This window comes from Takifugu rubripes, chromosome 4, assembly GCF_901000725.2.
Source record: "Takifugu rubripes chromosome 4, fTakRub1.2, whole genome shotgun sequence".
NCBI classification, from domain to species: Eukaryota; Metazoa; Chordata; class Actinopteri; order Tetraodontiformes; family Tetraodontidae; genus Takifugu; species Takifugu rubripes.
In genome coordinates, this window is record NC_042288.1 from 3,088,258 (window position 1) to 3,109,727 (window position 21,470).

The window sequence follows — 21,470 nt, forward strand, 5'->3', positions numbered from 1 at the left end:
GTAGTCCACCAATCATTTCATCAAGAATATTTGGGTTGAGGGAGGCTTTGCTGTGAATTTCCAGCATACAGACTGAAGCGCTGGGTGACTGGGGATGAATCTCTTTCTGGAGGACCAGTTAATGATGCTTAACTGTGACCCAATGTCAATTAGTCTTGTTCCTGCTCTAGTTGTCCCCGAGCAAAGACCTTCTCAAGTTTCTCTGCTTTGTAGCTCTTCTTGAACAGCTCTATACTTGCTGAAGCCCTTCAGTTCACAGATGGTGATTGTGTCTTTATTGAGCATGTCCGATTCATCCTGTGCACTTTAAATTCCCAATGCTAGAGATAAGGAAGGTCCTTAGGAGAGATTCTTGTGTGTGTTACCCTTTAAGTGTAACTGTCCTAATGATTGCTTGACACATGGCGTAGTAGCTGTGTCTTAATGATGTTGTAGCTTCTTACCCAGTTTATGTGCTAAGTCATTTAACATTAGCAACAGGTTCATGTCTCCATCTTCAGAACTGAGTAGTAAGTGTCAGACTATATATAATCAAGAACACAATCCACACAGCCTTCTTCATTTGAAGACTCCAGGTGAGCTGCAGCTGAACAAGATCCTGTTTGAGCTCCCAGAATTTGTTTTAGGGCTTGACCATGAAACCTCATGACAAATACAACTGCCTGTGAAAACTGTGATATGCACAGAGTGGGATAACTATTAGGAAACAGAAGAATGTATTTGCCGGCCAACTTTAATTCCCAAAAATGCCAAATATAGTCTTAACTCTTCAAATGTTTGATTGAATCAATTTAGCTATACATCATTACTCTGTAGTGTAACTGCACAAAATGCACTATATATACATGTGTGTATATATGTGTATGTATGTGTGTGTGTATGTAGGTGTGGGTGGGGGTGGGTGAGGCGGGGGACTTTGAATGTCTGAACTTTCCCCATCTAGAATAGATCTGGAATAGCATTCCCAGTGCTATTCCTAGTCCCGTTATCAAGGCATTTTGCAATGGCTGCAAATTGGTAGCCTAGTAAGTGAGTGTAAAATATCAATGTTACAGTCATCATTGATAGATCAACCAAAAACAACCTACCCTAATGTTGTGTAACAGTAACCACAAGTACAACCACAAGATAGTGTGTTTGGAGAGTGAATGGTAGTCTTTGTGACCATAGAAACAGTATCCATATGTTCTGTGTTACTAGGGTTACAAGGTAAATATATGTGCTGAAATCTGGAATTTTCTTCAAAACTACCGTTTGGTTAACAAGGTGAAAGAAGTTTCATAGAAATTACTTCACAGCTGCTATCATGTCTGTGTTTGTTTTATTTTTCTCAAATTTGAATGTGAATTGTACCTTTTGCATCTCCCATACTGACACAATCATTCATCTGTTTTGACTATATAGGCACAAAACCATTTTTTCGACTTTTCAATAAGTTAAGTGATTTGTATATTCAAACTATTTTATCGTCTGTAAACCAAAAAGCTGGTAGAACTCTGTCCTCATCTACCCACGTTAATATATATAAATTGTTACTTTCTCCGTGGACCAAATTGTATTTATTTATTTTTGACTGTCTGTCCTTTTTCTTTGACGTGCAGTCCCTAAGTTATGTATTATCATAATGGTGTCATTTTGCATGTATAGTTGTACACGTTATACTGTCAATAAATCTATATTTTAAAAAAAAAGGCTCCTCTAGCTGGTTCTGATTGGTTGTCAGCAGCGTGTCTCCGCCCATTGACACAAGCCTCCTGTTCCGGAAGTAGGAAGCGATGCATGAGGTAGACTTTGTTGACAGCAGAAATAATATTTTGGCTACTGACCACTTTCATTTAATTAATTGTTCCATTAAAATCAGTCTAGCATCAAATACTGGCGTTTGGGCACAGCAGGAGCCCACGGGGAGCTTCACTGACACATTAATGTCCGCAGGGGAAGATGGTCACTGGTTTCTCCTCTGTTAACTTATTCTTCTGAACTCTTTCAGGTATGGAATATGGCAGCAACAGAAACGCAGCTGATGTCAAGTGTCGCATTAATCGGTAAGTACAGGTTCTCTTGTCTCTGTTCTTTACAATATGTTGCTTTTTTAATTGACAAATTGCGACCCCTAACCACAGTCACGTGATATTGTTGTGACTCACGTGATGTTATTGTGACACAAGAGAACACGCGTTTAGTTAGCAGCTTTTTACCGGACTTCAACGCTTTCTCAACTTCAACGAGCATTAAACTCAATTTGACCCAATTGTAAAGGTTTTCTTCCACATATTTGCCTGAAAATCACATAAATGTTTCCATACTGTACTCTGCTAGTAAATATAAATATGACTATTTTGGTTAAATCATGTATGTTTTACTAAAATTTATATTAATATATGTGCGGTCTTCCTGAGTCACACACACACATGCACACACCCAGCTGCAAAGCTAAAGGTGTGTAAACCAGATTTGATGGCAACTATCACTATTCATGTCATTTTTCTGTTTTTTTGTAATTTAGCTCAATCTTACTATACATTACAAAAATAAATGTAAATATATCTTAATAACTGAAAGCAGTTTCATTACAAAGGTGAAACAAAAAAGTCAAACGTGCGTATAAAATTGGAAGTCAACATGTGAGTTGATTGGGGTTAAATTCCTAAAATTCTGTGTTGTTCTAAATTTATGATAATACTTTATTCTATATTTACAGGACAACTCTTTGTTGCCTTTATTTATGTATTTCTGATAATTCCTTATTCCGTGTACAGAGAAAGATATGAATGGAGACACCCTCTGGGTATGGTGCTATCCTTCTGTGGGCTCAGACTTCAGACAAGTTCTGCTCAGCAAGTGCTGTTTAACGCAAGACAGCCGGGATTTCCACACATTTGTGTTTGGTCAGTACTGTCGCACATGGTTCTACATCACCACGGTAGAAGTGCAAGAACCTACTGCGCTCTCTAAGGTAAGGAATGTTCAGTGCTCCTGTTTGAAGGAAAGATCAGCATTTTGTTGTGTTTTAATGTGCACAAACTTTCTTTTCTGATTTTTCTTTACACTAGGTTACTCATTTTTCAGTAGTTATCACAGCAAAAGATTTCAATCCTGAGAAGTATGCTGCTCTTAACAGAGTACTTGGCAGGTCTGTGTCCATCCCATGTGCGCAGATTAATTACTAGATCGTTTCCTTATGTGAACAGTGTTTTTCCACTTCTTCTCCAGGATGTACATTAAACATGGTAGTCCAGTAAAAATGATGGAGGCTTATGTCAGTGTGCTCACCAAAGGACTTTGTCAGAGCGATGAAAATGGCTCATTTCTTATTAAGGACTACGATATCCGCAAAGCCTACTTGGCTGGTTCAATTAAAGGTGAGACCCCACAGCTGATGAGGTGACTGGTTTTGGCAATTTGTATTTCACTTAAAGGGACTTTTTAGTTTTATGCAACAGTTGCCTCACGTAGTGATTTTGTAATGAGATTAGTGGTGAAAAGGTGATATTTATCATTGTTGACCGCTGAAAGTGATGAAGTGAAGCTGAGTGAATTAGCTATTTACTTCCACGTTTCTTTACTTCCCTCAGATGTGGTGTCACAGTTTGGTATGGAGACCATCATTCTTTATACTGCGCTTATGCTGAAGAAGAGGATCGTCGTCCACCACCCTCGGGTTGAGGCATTGTTGGAATTTACAAGGTTTGTTATCAAAATTGAAATAGGTTATTTTTTCCCTTGTGAATCGGTATGGTAACACAAATTACTGCTGTTGTGGGTAACTCTTTAACTGTTACCTCACAGAGTTCTACCCACCCTGACATGGCACCGGAAAGACTGGTCCATTGTGCACCCATATGTGCACCTGACTGATACAGAGATAGAAGTTCTGAAGAAATGCCCCGGTGAGGCTGCCTGATCCCTTATTTACTTTCAGGGGATTACTTGCCATCTGCACCAGAGTGGGGAAATTATTTACACACCAGTGTGTCGGTGTTACCCACAGGCTATGTAGCAGGTTTTGTGGACCCCGAAGTGAGCAACAGACCTGACTTATTTGATGTCTATGTCAACCTGCCAGAGAGAGTCATCCAAGTAACCCAGAATGCCAAAGGTACAGTCTCTGTCTATCTGGCTGGGTGGCTGCCTTTTTCTCAAATCAATCATTTTTATGCTACTGCTTCATGTACCATCATAGAGGCAATGGCCATGGGCAAATTACACAAAGACATCGGACACCTTATCATGCAGTCAGCAGAGGATCCTGAGAGGTCAGAGAGTCAGGTTATTATGGTAAGAGATCCCAAATGTGCCTGCATTCACATGTAAATGAGGCAGATGTGGGTCTAACATGACAACGTGCTTTCGATCCACAGGATATTTCTGTCAAGACAAAAGAGATCCTCACTAACTTGGTGGGTCTGGCTGACGAGTGTGAAGACTCCAAGATCACACTGGAGGGTTTAAAGCGGCACCATTTCCCTCCGGTAACAGAGAACTTCCTTTTTCATTTGGCAGCAGCAGAGCAGCTCCTACGTATATGATGTTTTCAGTGTTTGTGCTCTGAAAAGGTTGGCAGGATGGACTATGGCTGAGCTCTGGTTGAGCTCTTATGCTGTAGATGTGGGGGATAATTGTTGCTTCCTGAAAAGCTCCTGCTCTCCTTACACCAATAATACACCGGATACCTGCGCTCCTAAAGATGGCAGAGCGTTTTCCTTTCAGTCTGTGTGTGTATGCTGGTTCTGCTCCGTTCTGACCCCGTCACAGCCTGACCCTTCTATTTTTTTTGAGATGGTGCACAACACAGCAGTCCAGTAATGGGCAGTGCAGGAAGTTGGCTGCTCTTCATGAAACATCGGATACATTTTCAAAATATATTTGTATGGAAAGAATAATCCTATCACACAATAATCAGTCAGTTTGGCATTTGAGTAACAATAGTGGAATTACCCATTAGAGAGTCACCAAAATCCAAACCAAAGAGGGTATGCTTGGAACAAATTGAACAAGATTTGTCTTCTTTTGTGGCTCATAATGTGAATTTCTATTATGGTGGAGCACACACATGTTTTGGTGGACAGCGTGCACACGTAGCGAAACCGTTCTGCATCCGGTGTATTATCAAGGTAGCTGTTGCCATCCATGTGCACAAGACTGTTTCTCAGCATTTTGCAATCCCAGCAATCAGTTTTCATCTACTGTTGCATCAATATGACAGCACATTTCATATACCGTAAAATGAACTGTTTTGAGCAGTAAACTCAAAGCAACTTGATTTTTATGTAAAACCATGAAACACTCAGAAAATTGGTGCGCTTTGACCAGTTGACACGTAGTTTTTTTCAGTTTAATTTTGACTAAAAATGACTCAGTGTACAAGGTAAATTATTCTTTTGTCACAATTTGCACAATCATTAATACCAGATTCCCTCAATGGATCACTAAATACTGATCCGCTGCTGAAAATAGCCCAAATACACAAATATCACTAGATTAACATAAATATATGATCAAATATTTTTGATACAACTTTTCCTGAAAAGAATTTGATAAATTGTAAGACAGATGGAGACAGATGAGCCGACACTACTGCTGGAGCATCAACTGATGTTCTGAAGAAGTTAGCTTCCACGCTGTAATACAAGCAAAATCCAAAATACTATTCCATCCACTGATGACTTGATAGAAACATTGCACATGTGATTTTACCCTGGTGTAGTGATCCCACTCTTTGTAATTTACTAATGCTTTAATTGTTGAACCGGTCAGTTTGTTTGATAGAACTTGCTGGGTAGACAAGAACTGTTTTTGCAGCTGATATTGGTCGCTGCTTTCATGTCTGCATTCATTTGAATACCATTATGTGTCTTAATGTACTTTTTTAAAACAACAAACTCATATTGCTGTTTTCTTTTGCCTCATATATAAGACAGAAATATTCACGTACCTTTGAAAACTCCATGAATGTGTATTTCCATGAATTAATGTCATATTTAATAAAAATTACATACTAATATGCTAAGTGACTGTTTATCATATTAAATAAATGATTTTAGATCTGATGCTTGCGTTCATGACAATTATAGTTCAAATAAATTTAAGTTTCAACAGAATTGATCTCAAGAGTGGAACAATTGCCCATCTTTCAAGTCATTCTGCAGCTCCTCCTGTATGTTTTCCTTCTTTATATGTAAAACAGGGAGAGGAATATTTCAGATTTTTAACAGAACTTGTGCTGACTCAGCAGAAATGTCTTGGACCTTCTGATGAATTTGTCTGTATTCCCTATGACAGAGCTACTAAATTACAAGACAACTGACTTTGGGAACTCGGACCTACATCACTTTCTGTTATAAGATATGTTTTTGGAGGATATTTTAAAGGTTCAGTGAATATCAATAGAAATTGGTGCCCAGTCTCATTCCCAACGATCTTGGACCACCAAACCTCCTTTCAGTTGACAGGTGGGCCACTGCCAGTAACCTTGAAGTGTTCAGTTCCTTCTGAGCTGCTATAGACACGTTATTTTGTGCTCATTGTGCGAGTGTTGCCGTGCAGAAACATAAATGTGACACTTATGGGATGCAGGGGAATAATCAGGAGAGTGTTCTTCTTTCCTATGTAAAGCAAACACATGTTGGAGTCCAGACAGTGCTTTTAGTTGTTTTGGGAAAGCAGTTAAAAAAACACATTTTAAAATTCTGGACCCTGGTAACAACAAGACCATTAGAAGAAAAACAGCAGTGTCACCAGGGACGGAACCGTCTCCCTCAAAGCTGGAGGAAAAGATAAAAAAGAAGTCAGTACTCTCCGACACAAGGATTCACTCTATGTTTTTAAGATAAATTTTACCTTTTCTCCTGCAGCTTTCAAGAGGCCAACTGGATTCCTTCTTTCTTGCTCCTGACACATTGAAAAAAGACAAAGCAGATGTGGACAGTAACAAGTTTTAATAGTCCCAATTTTATTTCTCATTAATCTTGACAGAAAATCAACTTTTCAAAAAAAGTCTATCGGAACGCTACTCCCACAAAGACGGTTAATAAAAAAATTGAGGAAGGGCCTGAAAACAAGCTAACTGTCATGCTTTTTATTTTCTTTTAATTGATCTGCTGTCTTGCCATACACAGCCCTGCAAATGATGTGTAGGAAACTTCTTCAACAACTAGCAATAAGTGTTTTAACGGCTGAGAAATCAAATGTTTTATGGCAGACTCGGGAAATAATCAAATAAAAAGGTGAAATGTCAGCATTATGACATAAAGCATGTCTGCTCTGGTGAAGAATTTCTCTTTGCAAAGTTGAACTAAGTTTTAGAAGTGAAGCATTAACTGTAAGAGTGGATTATACATTGGCAGAAATGCTGGAGAGGAAATGGCACCACAAGGGTATCACAATTATGTTCAAATAATGCTAACACACATGATAATAATATGTGAAATACAAGATATTCAATTTTTGTAATGTTACTGATTGCTTATTTATATTATTGGAATGAAACTAATTATAAAAAAGTTGTTTTATTGTGCCACCAGCCCCAAGTTTAACTAAAAATTGGCAAGTAATACAACGTCCTGCCGCATGCGTTAAAGCTTGAACGAAACACTGGCAGATGCCGAAACCGGAACGCAATTTGTTTCTAGGACACTTCGGCGCATACACCTGTATAGTTGAGTTGTATGTATTTACTGTTTACTTGTATATACGTGTGTGAATCCCTAAAAAATCATTTTAAAGAAATTCTACCAACAACTACTTCCGGTTAAACCACGCGTTTAAATGTGGGCGGGTTTGGCATGCTGCATTTACAGTAGTCGAAAATTTTTCACTTACCTTAGAAGTGTATGTCTGGTCACTATCTAAAACAAACCACAGTTTTGTTTTGTCTACAATATGGACAAAGTTGAGCATAATTATGATTAATCCTTTTCTAAAGATTCATGTGCATCAATTTTATTCAAGTTGCATCTAGCCTCAATTTAATTTTAATATCTTAACATAGAATAACAATCCATCAAAACGTGTTCCGGGTGATTTATTCGTCGTTAAAGCACAAAATAACGAATAATAAACATTCAACGCTGTTTTAATAGACAGTGACTGTATGTGTTTAAAAAAGAAAAGACATAAATGCCGGCCGTGAAGCGCGCACTTCTGACAATCCAAAATGGCAGCCACCATAGGCAGACTGCTCAGGACCTCTGTAAGTTCACGCTTCTCACATCCATTTAGTCACCGTATATACTGGTAAAAAAAAAGTGTTGCACCGCAGGTTTGTCTTCTCTAACATCTTGTCATGGACGCGTATTTGTCTTAGCGTTGAATTTATGTGGCGTCTACTATAGCTTTCCATCGCTGCCCTACGTCTTGTCCTGCGTCGCACTTGCGGTTTATGTATTTAGATAGATCATGTAAACCACATTATTTAGATTTTTAAAAAAAGCTATTTTCGCTTTTGAAATTAAAGTGACCTTTATTTCATTCTATTTGAATTAAGTAGTCGTCGGAAATTCAGATAAAATCTAGAGATCAGGCGCTCAACTTTGCTAGGAGTCGCTATTCTGGGCTGTCAGGTCACAATTCTGCAAGAGATCAGGTCAGTAGACTGTTGCGTCATCTTGTGAACGTGCACGGCACAGCCCTGCTCCTGTGTCAAGGTTTTTCCTTGATCAGATTAAACTGGACGAGTCAGGACAGGATTTAAAAGGCTTCATATTATCTACAGCGATCAAGGTTTACCCGCGCTAGCTGTTCAACAGTATCTGCACTGGTTATTGTGATCATATCTTCCAAATTAACATGATAAAAGCAGTTGATTAAAGTTGGCGACAGTGTAAACCTTTGCAAAATGTTGCAAACATAAAAGAGCGACCATTGCCATTATATATTTCCATTCCTTGAATAATAAAAGCCACGTGTACCATGATGTACATGATGAACTGTTTATCATACAGTTGCTAAAATAAAACTACGGTACTATAATAAATGGCTATAATAAATGAATGGATTAATTTACTTTCTCTGAAAATGAAGCTGATTGCAGTGTTTACATTTCTGTAGACTGGCTATTGATTTTTTTTTTTTTTAAAGTTGCATTAATGAATGTTAATCCTCCGGTTGTGGTTGTACACACTTGTGTTATCAAGCCACTGACAGAACAGCGGATTATTTAAATTGGGCAGTGGAGTAAGTGTGTTGTAATATTATGTTTTAGGCTCTGGTTGCAGCAGGAGGGCTGAAAGTCACACCAGCCTGTCAACGTGTAGCGTCGGCGACTGCAAGAGCCCTCACTGGTCCTGCATTGCAGAGAGCATGTTTCTCCACCAGTGAGTGTAAAATGGCCATTCTAGTGTGTTCTAATGCTGTTTTCCATGTTAAACCTGTGCAGTAACATCACATAGTCCCCCCCCCCCCCCCCCCATTATAAGGTAATTTACAGTATGTCAGCATGTATATGCAATGTTAATTAATGTGTTTAGAATTTAGGATTTAATGTTATTCATACATTAAATAACTCATCATCAGACATGCTAACGTGGTTTTGCATTTGTGACGTCTTTACTTGGCTTAGTAGAGAAGTCGGAGTAAATGAATGCTGTATTTTCTGTGTCAGACACTTCCAGATGGGCCCCTGCTGTAACCCAGCCTGCTCCTGCATTCAAGGGCACAGCTGTCCACAATGGGGAGTTCAAGGAGATGAGCCTTGCTGACTTCAAGGGCAAATATCTGGTCCTATTCTTCTACCCACTGGATTTGTGAGTGTGTCACTGTTTTATTTATGCATATAAAAGATGAGAGTTTGTGCAGGAATACAAAAAAAATCCCAAACCATGTGAACATTGGGACAATCGTGTGTTGTTGGGTTACAGATTTTCCTTTTTGGCTATGAAACTCCGTTTCAAGGTTCTTTACAGATGTAAACGTGACTCGTGGTGCTGTTTTATTGCAGCACCTTTGTGTGTCCCACAGAGATAATCGCGTTCAGTGACAAGGCCAATGAATTCCATGATGTCAACTGTGAGGTGGTGGGTGTGTCTGTGGACTCTCACTTCACACACCTGGCGTGGATCAACACACCACGGAAGGTATAGTCCCCCCCCACCCCCCGATGGTCTGCTGTTGCATCGTGGGTCTGATAATTAACCAAAGTAACTGAAGGCCCCATGATGTCCTTGTGTTCTGTCAGACTGGAGGTTTGGGCCACATTCACATCCCCCTGCTGTCAGACCTGACTAAGCAGATCTCTAGAGACTACGGCGTGCTGCTGGAGGGTCCAGGCATCGCCCTCAGGTAGGTTCATGTCTACACATTCCTGCAGTGTCTTTTATTGCACTCCAAATTTTTAAAGTTAGAGTATTGATTTGCCCAGTGGGTAGGAGCAGGATTCCTCCTCGTTAGTTTGACATGAATCTTTCTATTTTCTCAACAATGTTGCCTAATATCTAACTTTTCCTCCAGGGGACTGTTTGTTATCGACCCCAGCGGCGTGGTGAAACACATGAGCATCAACGACCTGCCCGTGGGCCGGTCCGTAGAGGAGACCCTTCGCTTGGTGAAGGCATTCCAGTTCGTGGAAACCCACGGCGAGGTGTGTCCGGCGAGCTGGACTCCGGAGTCCCCGACGGTCAGTTTCTACAGGTCTAATTGCTGAGATGCTGTTGGGATGGTCATCAGTGGCACTTGAGCATGTGTTCTTTATGTCAGGGGTCACTGGAAACTAGTTTTGAATTTTTTCCCTCTGTTTTGCTTTCAGATTAAACCAACTCCAGAAGGATCAAAAGAGTACTTTGGAAAGGTCAACTGAATATTGGCATCGCAACTGTAGTATTTAAAACAGAGAATGATACTCATCCAAAACTCATTTGATATTCAGTGTCTAAGTTGAGTGTACAAACAAAACCCAAATAAATCAGTTCTTTAGAAATTACAGCGTAACTACTGATTCATGGCGCTGCGCCATCACATTCTGATGTCCTTTGTAGCTTCTTTTCTGGGTTTGCTTAAAAATACCATCCGAGTCACGACCATGCATCATAACCCCTGTACATAAACATGTTTAATTACTGTCTGTTTTGTTTTTTTTACAGCAAGTTAATATGCAGATCCAAAACATCTGATTAGACACTTTTACACAACATAAGGTGTCAAAACCAAATTCGGGGAATGGGGTGCATTGCCACTTCTCATACAGGTAGGGTACATACTGTATTTACATAAAATGGAGAAAAGGGCTTCAAAAATACACCACTGTGTGGTGATGAAAACATCTACAGGTGAACATGTCAACTTTTATACAGTATGTTGGCAGAAACAAAGCGACTGCCTCCTGACATTCACAGGTGTTTCAGGTTGGGCTTTAGAACGAGATGGAGATGGCTTAATGGAAAACCTTAATGGAAACTTTTTTTTTTTTTTTTTTTTTTAAAGCTTGAAATAATATCTGAACTGATAAATGTCTACAAGCAAACTTAGTGCACACTGAATTGTTCCAAGAATGAAGAATAGAACCCAACTGCCCTGGCTGACTGGATGAGATGGTTGGAAAACTCATGCAACTTCAGGCAGGCTATAAGTGCCACCAGCCCCACCCCAAGCAAACAAAGACAAAAATATTGTTTTCCACTCAATTCATAAAAAAAGAAACACCCTGTAGTAAATCTGTACAATGAAAATACATTTTGGGATCTACATCTAAAGGTACATTAAGGTTATATACACTCCCATCCATATATTATCTTTACAAGTAGTCTTCATTCAAACCCAAACATTAAGAAAGCCCCAGTGAAATGGGGGAAATGAGATCACATCAAACATGTTTATACTGTACCTCAACCCTCAGGACTAAAATCTCAACTGGATGGACTGCTACTATAACAGGGAATTAATCATTGTTTTTAAACTGGGGAATGATTCTGGATTGACATTTTTATGTTTTTTTCCCCACAGTGATGTAAATCAAAAATACAAACTGTCATAATGATGTTTGGACTAACTTTAAGGATACAAAATAGAAATCAAGTCAGAACACTAGCAGATCCCCGACTCTCTACATTCCGACACAATAGAACAAAGGCTTTCAAAACACTTTGGCCTCTTCACTGAAGAGAGCTACACAGTTCCTTCAAAAACATTTATGTTCTCTGGTCTCTGGTGGGACTGGGTTACAAAAGAGAAGCCATGTCAGCCTTAAACTTTAGTCTGAATACAATTGATAAAAATCAAATCCTTTTCTTTGTCTCTGTTGCAGATGCAATCTTGTTTTGAGGTGTGGCGGTGAAATTCATTAAGGAAAAGGAAACTTAAACCACCTACATTGTACAAAGCCAGACTCTCATGATCTCTTTGCAAGAAAGAAAAGTAATGAACGACTTGTGCCTGGCGTCTTTCGGGTTACATGTAGGAAAATCTTTTAATATCCCTGTGTTGCTGCTTCGCTTCTTAGTCAATTTTCACATTTGTGTAGATCTTCCTCACAAAGGCACTTGTTCCCATGTATCCAACAGCACCTGCAACAAGCACATCTCATTCAGCTGACCTGACACAGGCGAGGACAAGAGGGGCTACACAACAGAACATCATTAGAAAATACACATTAAAACGATCTCAAAGTAGACATTAGATGCTCCATAGGAACCATGTAATGTACAGTGGCAAAATGAAAGAGGTCAGTCAGTTCAACTTAACCACTACCAAAAATAATTCATGTCCATTTTCAAAAATAACTCACCAAACAAAAGGCAAAAAACAGCATCGCTTTTGTTAGTGTGATCACGTTACCGCTTCATCATCACTTTGAATCAGGCTCTGCCAGTTGAACTGGTCAGTTTAAGTGGCAGAGCCCAATTTAAATCCACAAGCTGTTAAACAAGTTACCTGACAACTATCAACTGTAAAATCCAAACTCCAGTAGTTCAGAGCATTCAGCATATTTAAAAATACTTGGGAACACTTAACACTGTAATTAGGCATCTATACATGAATATAGCACTCAAGAGCTCTGATAGATGCAAAAGCTAAATTCCTTTTGAGTTTATTACACTGTGGAACATGACTGAAGACTCACCACACATAATTCCTAAAGCAGTGCTGAACACAGCCATGTAACCAAAGTAGAAGGATGTCTGGAACAGCCCGTACATCCTGGAAGGAAACAAAGAAAGAAAAATGACTGGGTTTTGCCAAAACTATTTGGAAATGCTTTCAAGCCTCAGGTGTGAATATGACTTGTATATACTGTAGGTTACCGTATTTTCACGACTATAAGGCGCACCTAAAAAACTGAGATTTTCTCAAAAATTGACGGTGCACCTTATAATATGGTGCGCCTTGTGTGTGGACTGAGTTCCAAAATCTGCTGTGTGCCTTTGGTGGGTGCACTACGGTAAACGCTCCGCCCATCGATTAGCGGCACACCTATGCGTAAGGACCTCCTAAAATGGCGCCGGTCAAGCGACACGCGTATGAGGCTTACTTTAAACTGCAGACCATCTAATATATGGCTGAAAATGGCAATCGAGCAGCTGCAAGACATTTTAATGGAAATGAGTCCATGTTTAGAAAGTGGAGAAAACAAGAAAGTGAACGAAAGTGAGGAAGACGAAGCTGAGTTTCTGCGGGAACAAAGCAAGGTGGCCCGAGCTGGAAGACCAAGTGGGACAGTTGTTTGTGGAACAGCGAACAACTGGAAGGGGCGGCTCTACTGTCACCATCCGACAAAAGGCCAAAGCGATTGCTGAAGAAATGGATGTTTTCGCTTTATGAGGAGGCGGCATCTCTCCATACGTGCAAGGACAACTGTTGCGCAGCGGCTGCATCATCTATGAGGCAGCGGCAGGCAAGTTATGCCACCATATGCGGGTGGATTATAGACGCATTGGCTATGATACCGTCTTCATGTATTGTAAGTGGTTTCACAAAAGTCGGCATCAACTCTGAAGTGGAACCGGTCGGTGAGTCTGATTCAGATGATGAAGAAGAGGAATTCGGGATGTTGGACATTGAAATAGTGCAGCTGTTTAATTCAGATACAGAAGATGAAAACTTTGATGGTTTTGTGGTGGAAGAACGAATGTTTTGTTCAATAAATGTGTCGAAACTCACTGTTTTACTTCCGTTGTCATTTTTTACTGTATGTTTTAGCATGCGCCTAAAAATACGGTGTGCCTTGTGGTCGTGAAAATACGGTAGATAAAACCTGGAACTTACTTAGTTTTGAAGAAGTAGTAGTAAAACGAGTACATGTAAACGTAAACAGCCGTGGATGCAGCAGAGAGGAAACTTGTCCATTGCCTGGAAAAGACGGGATCAATGTCAATCGGACCTTGGACAGATGATTAAGAGGTGCTGAATCAATGAGGCTCCACAGCTACACTCACCATCTGTAGTCCTCAGCATTGAGCAGGAAGTATGTGCAAACGATGGTGACGCAAACCGTCACGATGCAGAGGATGACCAGGACCAGCATCATAAAACCGTACACATAGTAAATTTTGTAGGCCCAAAAGGAGGTGAAGATAAAGTACCTGAAACGCAAAAGCCAACATGAAGTCACCTGCTGCCAACGTCCCCAAACTACACCTGTGTTAAGGTGCGTTGGCATCAAATGCAAGTGGGAACTTGCATGCACAAAATATGAGAACCCAGGATTTGTTTTATAGGAATGAGAAGACAAACAATAGATGATGCAGCTCTTTTAGTAAAATATGAATATAAATGACAACTTCTTAAAAATGCACAACTCTGTCTAAGTGGAACAGGCATCAATAGGATGTGTGCCAGGGAACTTTGTACAGCTACAGCGGTGAATTTTGCATCCATCCCACAATTCACGTCTGAATTCACATCTTGTGCATTTGCACTGACTTTGTATGTAAACTGGTCGCACAATTAGCGTCACTCGCTTTTGGTGTAAACGGACCTTTGGAGCAAAGACTTACATTTCAATGAAAATAGACCCAAAAGGAAGGATTCCTCCCAGACAAACGATGACTGCTGGCTCCATGAACCTGTGATAACACAAAAGACAACATAAACAAGCCACATCAAAAGGTCATCTGAGTTTATCCTTTTGGAGCAAGAAGTGCCAATAACTGAAGGACTAGAAGGAAATCTGAAGTTTCTTGAAGCAACGCATTACTGAGAATGTTACTGCACCTGTTTACCACTCTTTTCATACTCCTTTTAAGAGTTTGTACAGGCATCATTTCATAGAAGGGTTCTCTCCAGGTACTCTACTCTGAATTGGTGCCTGTCTGTGTATATTAGCCAACAAAGTCTCCCGCCCAAAGGCATCCAGGATAACTCCAGACATGGATCAACACCAGCCTTTATCCAACCAGAGGGAAGGATGGATTTGGTTGGATGATTTCTCATCTACTTCATACTTCAATGATCCAACCATTTCTCATCTACTTCAATATTGATAACTAACACCTAAAGAAGGGACACCTACAGTTAAGGCTGTAGTAATTTGACTTTACAACAACAGGAGATTTTCTGTCAATTCAAACCTGATTTTCCAACACACTACTAAAAGGTTGGACCCACTTTTGCCATCAGAACTGCATCAATTCCTTTATGCAGCTCTTGGAACAGTTCCTCAAAGATTTTGACAGATCTGTCATGTGGGCAGGTTCTGAAACACTGAGACCACCCCTTTGGCACCAAAAACCACGACATCTTCAAAGCCACTTAAATCCCCTTTCTTCCTTTCTGGTGCTGGGTTGAACTTCGGTAAGTTATCTTGACCACATCTACGTGCCTGAATGCATTGAGTTGCAGCCATGTGATTGGCTGATTAGCCATTTGTGTTAAGCAATTGAACAGGTTGACCTAATAAAGTGGCCGGTGTGTGTAGGCACATTATAGTCAGTCAAAGTGGATGTTGTCTTGCTGAATATTAGCAATTTATTCAGCAGTTAAGTACTCAGGGCAAACACCCACCATTTCTTCTCTGGGATTGGCCGTGGCACTGCATTCACTCGGCAGGGAAAGTTCGGCTGGCCAGACAGATTCCTCCCCAGAATTGTTCCCACCAAGTTCAGTGGCAGAATAACAAAGAAGCAGATGCAGCAGACAGCGACCTGCGAAAAGCATAAACACCAGTGGAGCTCGCCATCTACATCAGTTTCATTTCAGCTGACAGTCTGTGTCAAATCTAACCATGGTGCCGAATGGGATGGCTCTTGAGGCGTGGTAATAGATCGCAATGAAGTTGATAAAGAAAGCAGTCCCACAGACCATGGCTGGGATCAAAAAGGCCCCAATGAACATTTGCTTAATCCATCTTCTGCCTGTTGGTCAGAAAACACACGGTTAACAATCAGCTTTGGATTCAGAGAGGAAAATAGGATAAATTTATAATTACCTCCTTGTTTTGCATACAAGCTTCCACCAAAGTAGCCATTTACAGGAGAGGTGGCAGCATACACAAATATAGCTGTGCTCAGCATGGATCCTCTCCTGCAAAGACAAATGAGGTGAGGGAGCCCTGAGCAGACAGCGTAAGAGCCTTCCTGCAGCAATTTTAGATTAAAAGCCCCAAAAACAGCCGTTTACTCTATAATAGTGGTTGATTCATTTTGAACCTAAACCTCTAAAAACCATCAACAGGCAGCTTTTCAAGCAGCACTTACTCTGTGTACAAATCTTCGACCATTGCAACAATGATGACGATAAGCGAAACAGAGAAGATCTGACAGCCAGAGCCGATCAGTGAGGAAAACATCAGTGGATGGCTTGATGGCCGAAACACATCGCCGTGTACCTGCTTCCACCCGTATTCATCTCCCAGGTCTCTGTCCTGTTCCAACACACAAAGAATCAATGTCAGATGCCATTTTAGACCTCCCGCACATGGTTCATTACAGTTCAAATCCCAAAAAGTCCTTCAAAGCAAACATTCAGTGAGAAAATTCTTACCATGTCATCCATTTCCTCCTCTTTACTGTATCTGGCGTAATCCTTTCTCAGTGTTCTCATTAGGATCATGGACACCAGCCCCACCAGGAAAATAACCATCATGAATGAGTTGAAGATTGAGAACCAGTGAATCTAAAACCAATGTAAGAAAAACAGCCAATCACATATTTCAAACATTCAAGTCACAAAGTGAATGAAATTTCTGCTCTGAGGGCTCAGCCTGACTACGTAAACCAACTGTAAAGGCAAATAAGCTAAATTACCACTGAGAAACATCACAACTGTGTTAGTGCTGCAAACATAGCAGAGGAAGAAGAGGCAGCTCAAACCTGCAAAGGTGCGATTTAACTCACCCTGTGCTGGAAGAAAGATGGGTCCAGATATTTGTCAAATCTATCCTCAAACTTCACATCCGACTTCTTCCACTTTACCTGCGAAAAGCAAGATATATATGTTAACACATGAATGTGGTGAGCACCACACAGTTATAGGAACTGTTCTGTGTAGAATAAATTGCACAGCGACATATCTGCCTATACTCACAGAATAGGACATGGCAATTTTCGTGTTTGGCACGAGCTTGACTTTTCCTTCACTGGTGAGATTGACATCAACTATTCTGTTACCGTTGAAGCCAATCTCCAGTTTCTTGTACGTCCACAGATAATAATCTTCTTCATTCTCATCAGCCTCACCAACAATGCCTGGAAAATATTTGAAACGTGTTAATGTTAACAAATAACAGGTTCTTACAACAATGGTTAAATAATGGATGGGAGTCAATAAGTGCATTTATATGAACACAAGAAAACCAAATGTCTACCTTAGTTTGATTACGTAAAATTAATGTGGACGCCTGTAAATTGGCCCAGAGAACACTGAATGAAGTCAGACGGCTACCATAGATACCCCTACGCCTAGATCACAAGGTTGTGAGTACATTTATGAGAGCATGTGGACGGGGAGCTGACAAATTTGATGTGCGCTACATTTGGCTGAGCTGGAAGCATCCCTCTGAGCTTGTGCACAGTCTGCCGGGAGCCTAGCGAAACCATGGCAAAGTCTTTTCGGAGCGACGCAGAGACTGCCATGCTGCTGATTCGGAACATACAAACACTGACGCTTCAACTCGTCCATCGCTGTCACCCCACTGGCTCCTCTCCTCTCCTCCTCATCAAGTAGACTAGTTATGCTGATTCTTGTGTAATTTTTCTGCCCCCCCCCCCCCTTCTGTATTCATTTACAGGTATCGCCGCCTTCGGAGCTGTGTGATGACCTCCGGCCACGCTGACCCACTTGGCCGGCGGCTTGCATAAATAGTGTATTTTTGTATGTGTTTCCGTGCCTCTCCTCTCCTCTCCTCTCCTCTTCCTCTCCCTCTCTTTGATTTAATCGCTGTGGCTTTAGCTGTGGCTGCTAACTTTTGTCAGTGCTCAACATTGTCAGTATTAAAGTCAACAAATAACATGTGAATAAGTTCCAAACTGAACAAAAAATAAAAAACATCACTTCATCAAATTAACTTTTAGTAGCCCTGCCAACAGCACACAGTAGAGCTCTAATCCCACTCAAATACTTTTTCCACCACTACTGTTGAAGGTTGCTGTGGTTACCAAGCGATTAAACACGATATTAACAGATGCTGAACAGAAACCCTCTCTTGGTAACCTCTCCCAAGTGTGTCATTGTGTAAATTGTAATAATCACTAATTTAGAGAAAAGGATGGTGACAAACCAGAACTAAGTCTACATCTTTTTATTATAATTATGGAACAAATGTGTACAGACTGAACGCCACCCACTACCTGTAACAGCTGACAATAGGATGTTTGAACAACCGTAGGAGTGGCATCATTGTGTAAACTTTTACCACGTATGCAAGTGACAATACGGATCATTCAATGCAGCGAGTCCTCCGGAGTCTCTTTTTCTAATAATGCACGCTGGAGAAGTGACAAAACCATGTTCAACAGAAAAGCTCCAAAAACACATAACAGTGCATTTAAAGCAGCATTCTGAGTAATCACCTTTTAAGGAACTCTGGATTTTTTAAGCTAATCAAATGCTACATGTTTTAACAGAGCCAATGTCTTCCAATTGCAGTTTCCTTTGAAAGTCAGCCTGAATGATTTCAATGATGATATATTTGTCCACTTTAGCCCTATGAACCAGCAGTGCCAGGATGTTGATTGTGGGTGGGTTCCAAAAAACTGGAGGGGCCAATTAAAATAAGCAGCATTTTTCTGCAGCACTAGCCTGTCAGAAAAACTGAGCTTTCCCCAATATGTGTGTGTCTAGGAAAGTGCGGACTTCGGTATGTGTGTGTCTAGGAAAGTGCAGACTTTGGGCTGGCTTGCAGGTCCATCTATCGATGAAAGATCTAGCAGGGGTTGTGATAGTTGGTGTTTTTGCTAGGCTGTTGTACCCCTCTTCCTCCTATTGAGAGTTTGGCACTGTTGCTTATGACAGCATTTTACGTGTTATAGGACTCCTATAACACGTAAAACGCTGTCATAAGCTACCTCTGCCTACTGAAAAGTGTTCACTCAAAGCTTTCCTTGGGCTGCTCATGGGAGGAACTGCAAAAATTGAGAGTAATGTGTCTGAAATAACCAACTATAGGCCTGGGTCAAAATGGTCAAGACAGTGCCACGGAGGATGTACCTAGTATAGCTGTTCTGATATCAGACAGTCACTTTGATGTAGTACCACAACATGGCTGCAAACCTTTGCAGGCTGGCAAGCTAAGATGTCTATAAATAGCTCAGAAATGCAAAATAATATAAATAACACCAACACATATTAAAACCAAGTAAAATACTTTAAGAGGAAATTCTACTTACCCCAGATAGGCAGGTCATCAATATACATTTGGTACCAGTAGTGATTCTTTATGGCATAGACAAAGGCGTCCCGTTTGGCCTTGTCCAGGTCGATCTCACAGTAGTTTTTCTGCATTACTTCTTCTGCAGGGATCATAAATGCAACATTGGTTGGTTGCAGAAGGGGAAAACAAATTATGACCAATTAGAGTCAAAGACAGAAATGTCAGCGCTCTCATCAGTTTATGTATACTGCAGATGAAGGTGATGGGACAGCAGAATACCTTTGAAATTGATTTCTAGGCCGCTAAATTCAAGCTCCACTCCCTGCAGAGCCTCCCCAAGTGTTTCATGGTAATGATTGATGGTCTTCTTTTTGCCCACACAAAAGGGCAGAGAAAAATACTTGTACGTCTCCTGACGGTTGTGGTAAGGCCCCACTGTGTTCATCCATAGAACTATCTCCTCTTTATCGGTGTACTGCAAAAGAAAACAGGGATATTTGCTGGTAATTTCAGGAATGCTGCAACAACTCAGCTCGCTTTACAGGTTTCTAACAACCTGCAGCTCACACAATGTAAAAGCATTTGTTTAATTAGGGAGGAAATGGACGATAAGATGTTTAATAACCATATTGGACTGTAAAAAGTATCATTGCATTCAAGCCATCTGAAGAATGAAAGGTGAAATGTGGGAAATATACGCTGTCAATGCACATTAAAGCACTAAACGTGGTGAAGTGTTACTTCCGTTTACATCAACTGTATATAGAAAACTCGTCTGTTAAATTGTAATACGCCTTATTAGCCCGTTAAACAATTGTAATTAAGTGGTATGTGAACAGAAATGACTAAGAGGGCCTCATATAAAACCGAGGTTTACTTGAAATTACAGCATTTACTTGAAATATGACGCTACATTTTTTGTCCGCTACCTTAAGGAATTTATTGTTATTATGAATAAATGTAGTTTATTTTCATATAACCTAGGCTAACTTAAGCACAATTCTAGCCGGGCTCGAAAAAGCTTATGAAGACCAACGGGGGATACGTGCAACAAGCTAGCGTTAGCCGTGGGGCTCTAGGCCGATAAATAATGACAGCCAAACTCAATGCAAACTAGTTTATGATCCACAATAACGATAAACAGCAGAAGTCTCTGAACTAGCCACTGTGTCAAGTCTTATTATTCTCATTTCTCGAATGTAGCGAACCGCCAAAGCTACAGTTAGCAGTTTACACACAGCACAAACGTCCATTATTATCAAGGCTTCCTCATTTCAATCGGCCTCTCCGCACGCTATCTTACCGTGTGCTCGTGCTCGTCTGCGTCGACAGGTAAGAAAGCTCCAAGTACAAGAAGGAGGGCCGCTGCTACCACTTTCCACCGGGAAGATGCCATGATTTTCGGGGGAAAAAAGTAAGAAGAAGGACTGGGGACGTTAGCTTGGCACGGCTATCCCACCTTCTTCCTGGTTGTATGACAGAGGGAATTTTCGGGACGCTCTCGTACGCATATGGCGTAAAGCACTTCAAGAATTGCCAACGCACTCGTATCCGATTGGTTTGTCTTGGTCACGTGGTAAAGAGCCTCCAATCAGAGTGGAAAGCGATGCATCAAGCGATGGATAAAGCAACTCTTTCAGAGCATCCGTCTGCAACCTTTCAGCCACGTCATCCGACTGCTGGACCGTCTTCACTCCACACAACAAATCGGTCTTTTCACTCTTATGAGCCGCCA

General features: G+C 40.7%; 3 protein-coding genes across 3 annotated transcripts; 2 read left to right on the forward strand and 1 right to left on the reverse strand.

The window, feature by feature from the left end:
• Positions 1-1,739: 1,739 nt before the first annotated feature.
• Positions 1,740-6,002, forward strand: dennd10 (DENN domain containing 10). The gene is made up of 10 exons (XM_003963678.3): positions 1,740-1,784; positions 1,991-2,045; positions 2,760-2,956; positions 3,054-3,133; positions 3,214-3,362; positions 3,576-3,687; positions 3,790-3,890; positions 3,992-4,099; positions 4,184-4,278; positions 4,362-6,002. Exons 1-10 carry the CDS (start codon positions 1,776-1,778, stop codon positions 4,527-4,529), a joined length of 1,074 nt encoding a protein of 357 aa, XP_003963727.2. The 5' UTR covers positions 1,740-1,775; the 3' UTR covers positions 4,530-6,002.
• Positions 6,003-8,040: 2,038 nt separating this feature from the next.
• Positions 8,041-10,912, forward strand: prdx3 (peroxiredoxin 3). Its single transcript, XM_003963677.3, has 7 exons — positions 8,041-8,191; positions 9,203-9,314; positions 9,602-9,743; positions 9,938-10,073; positions 10,175-10,278; positions 10,447-10,612; positions 10,742-10,912. The coding sequence occupies exons 1-7, from the start codon at positions 8,156-8,158 to the stop codon at positions 10,790-10,792; spliced, it is 747 nt and encodes a 248-aa protein (XP_003963726.1). The 5' UTR covers positions 8,041-8,155; the 3' UTR covers positions 10,793-10,912.
• A 161-nt stretch (positions 10,913-11,073) lies between these two features.
• On the reverse strand, positions 11,074-21,249 carry tm9sf3 (transmembrane 9 superfamily member 3). Its single transcript, XM_003963713.3, has 15 exons — positions 21,039-21,249; positions 20,015-20,210; positions 19,752-19,874; positions 17,452-17,612; positions 17,262-17,339; positions 16,909-17,040; positions 16,623-16,789; positions 16,355-16,449; positions 16,150-16,280; positions 15,931-16,070; positions 14,925-14,993; positions 14,364-14,510; positions 14,194-14,277; positions 13,052-13,128; positions 11,074-12,494 (listed from the first exon to the last, which is right to left on the reverse strand). Exons 1-15 carry the CDS (start codon positions 21,129-21,131, stop codon positions 12,427-12,429), a joined length of 1,761 nt encoding a protein of 586 aa, XP_003963762.1. The 5' UTR covers positions 21,132-21,249; the 3' UTR covers positions 11,074-12,426.
• Positions 21,250-21,470: the final 221 nt, after the last annotated feature.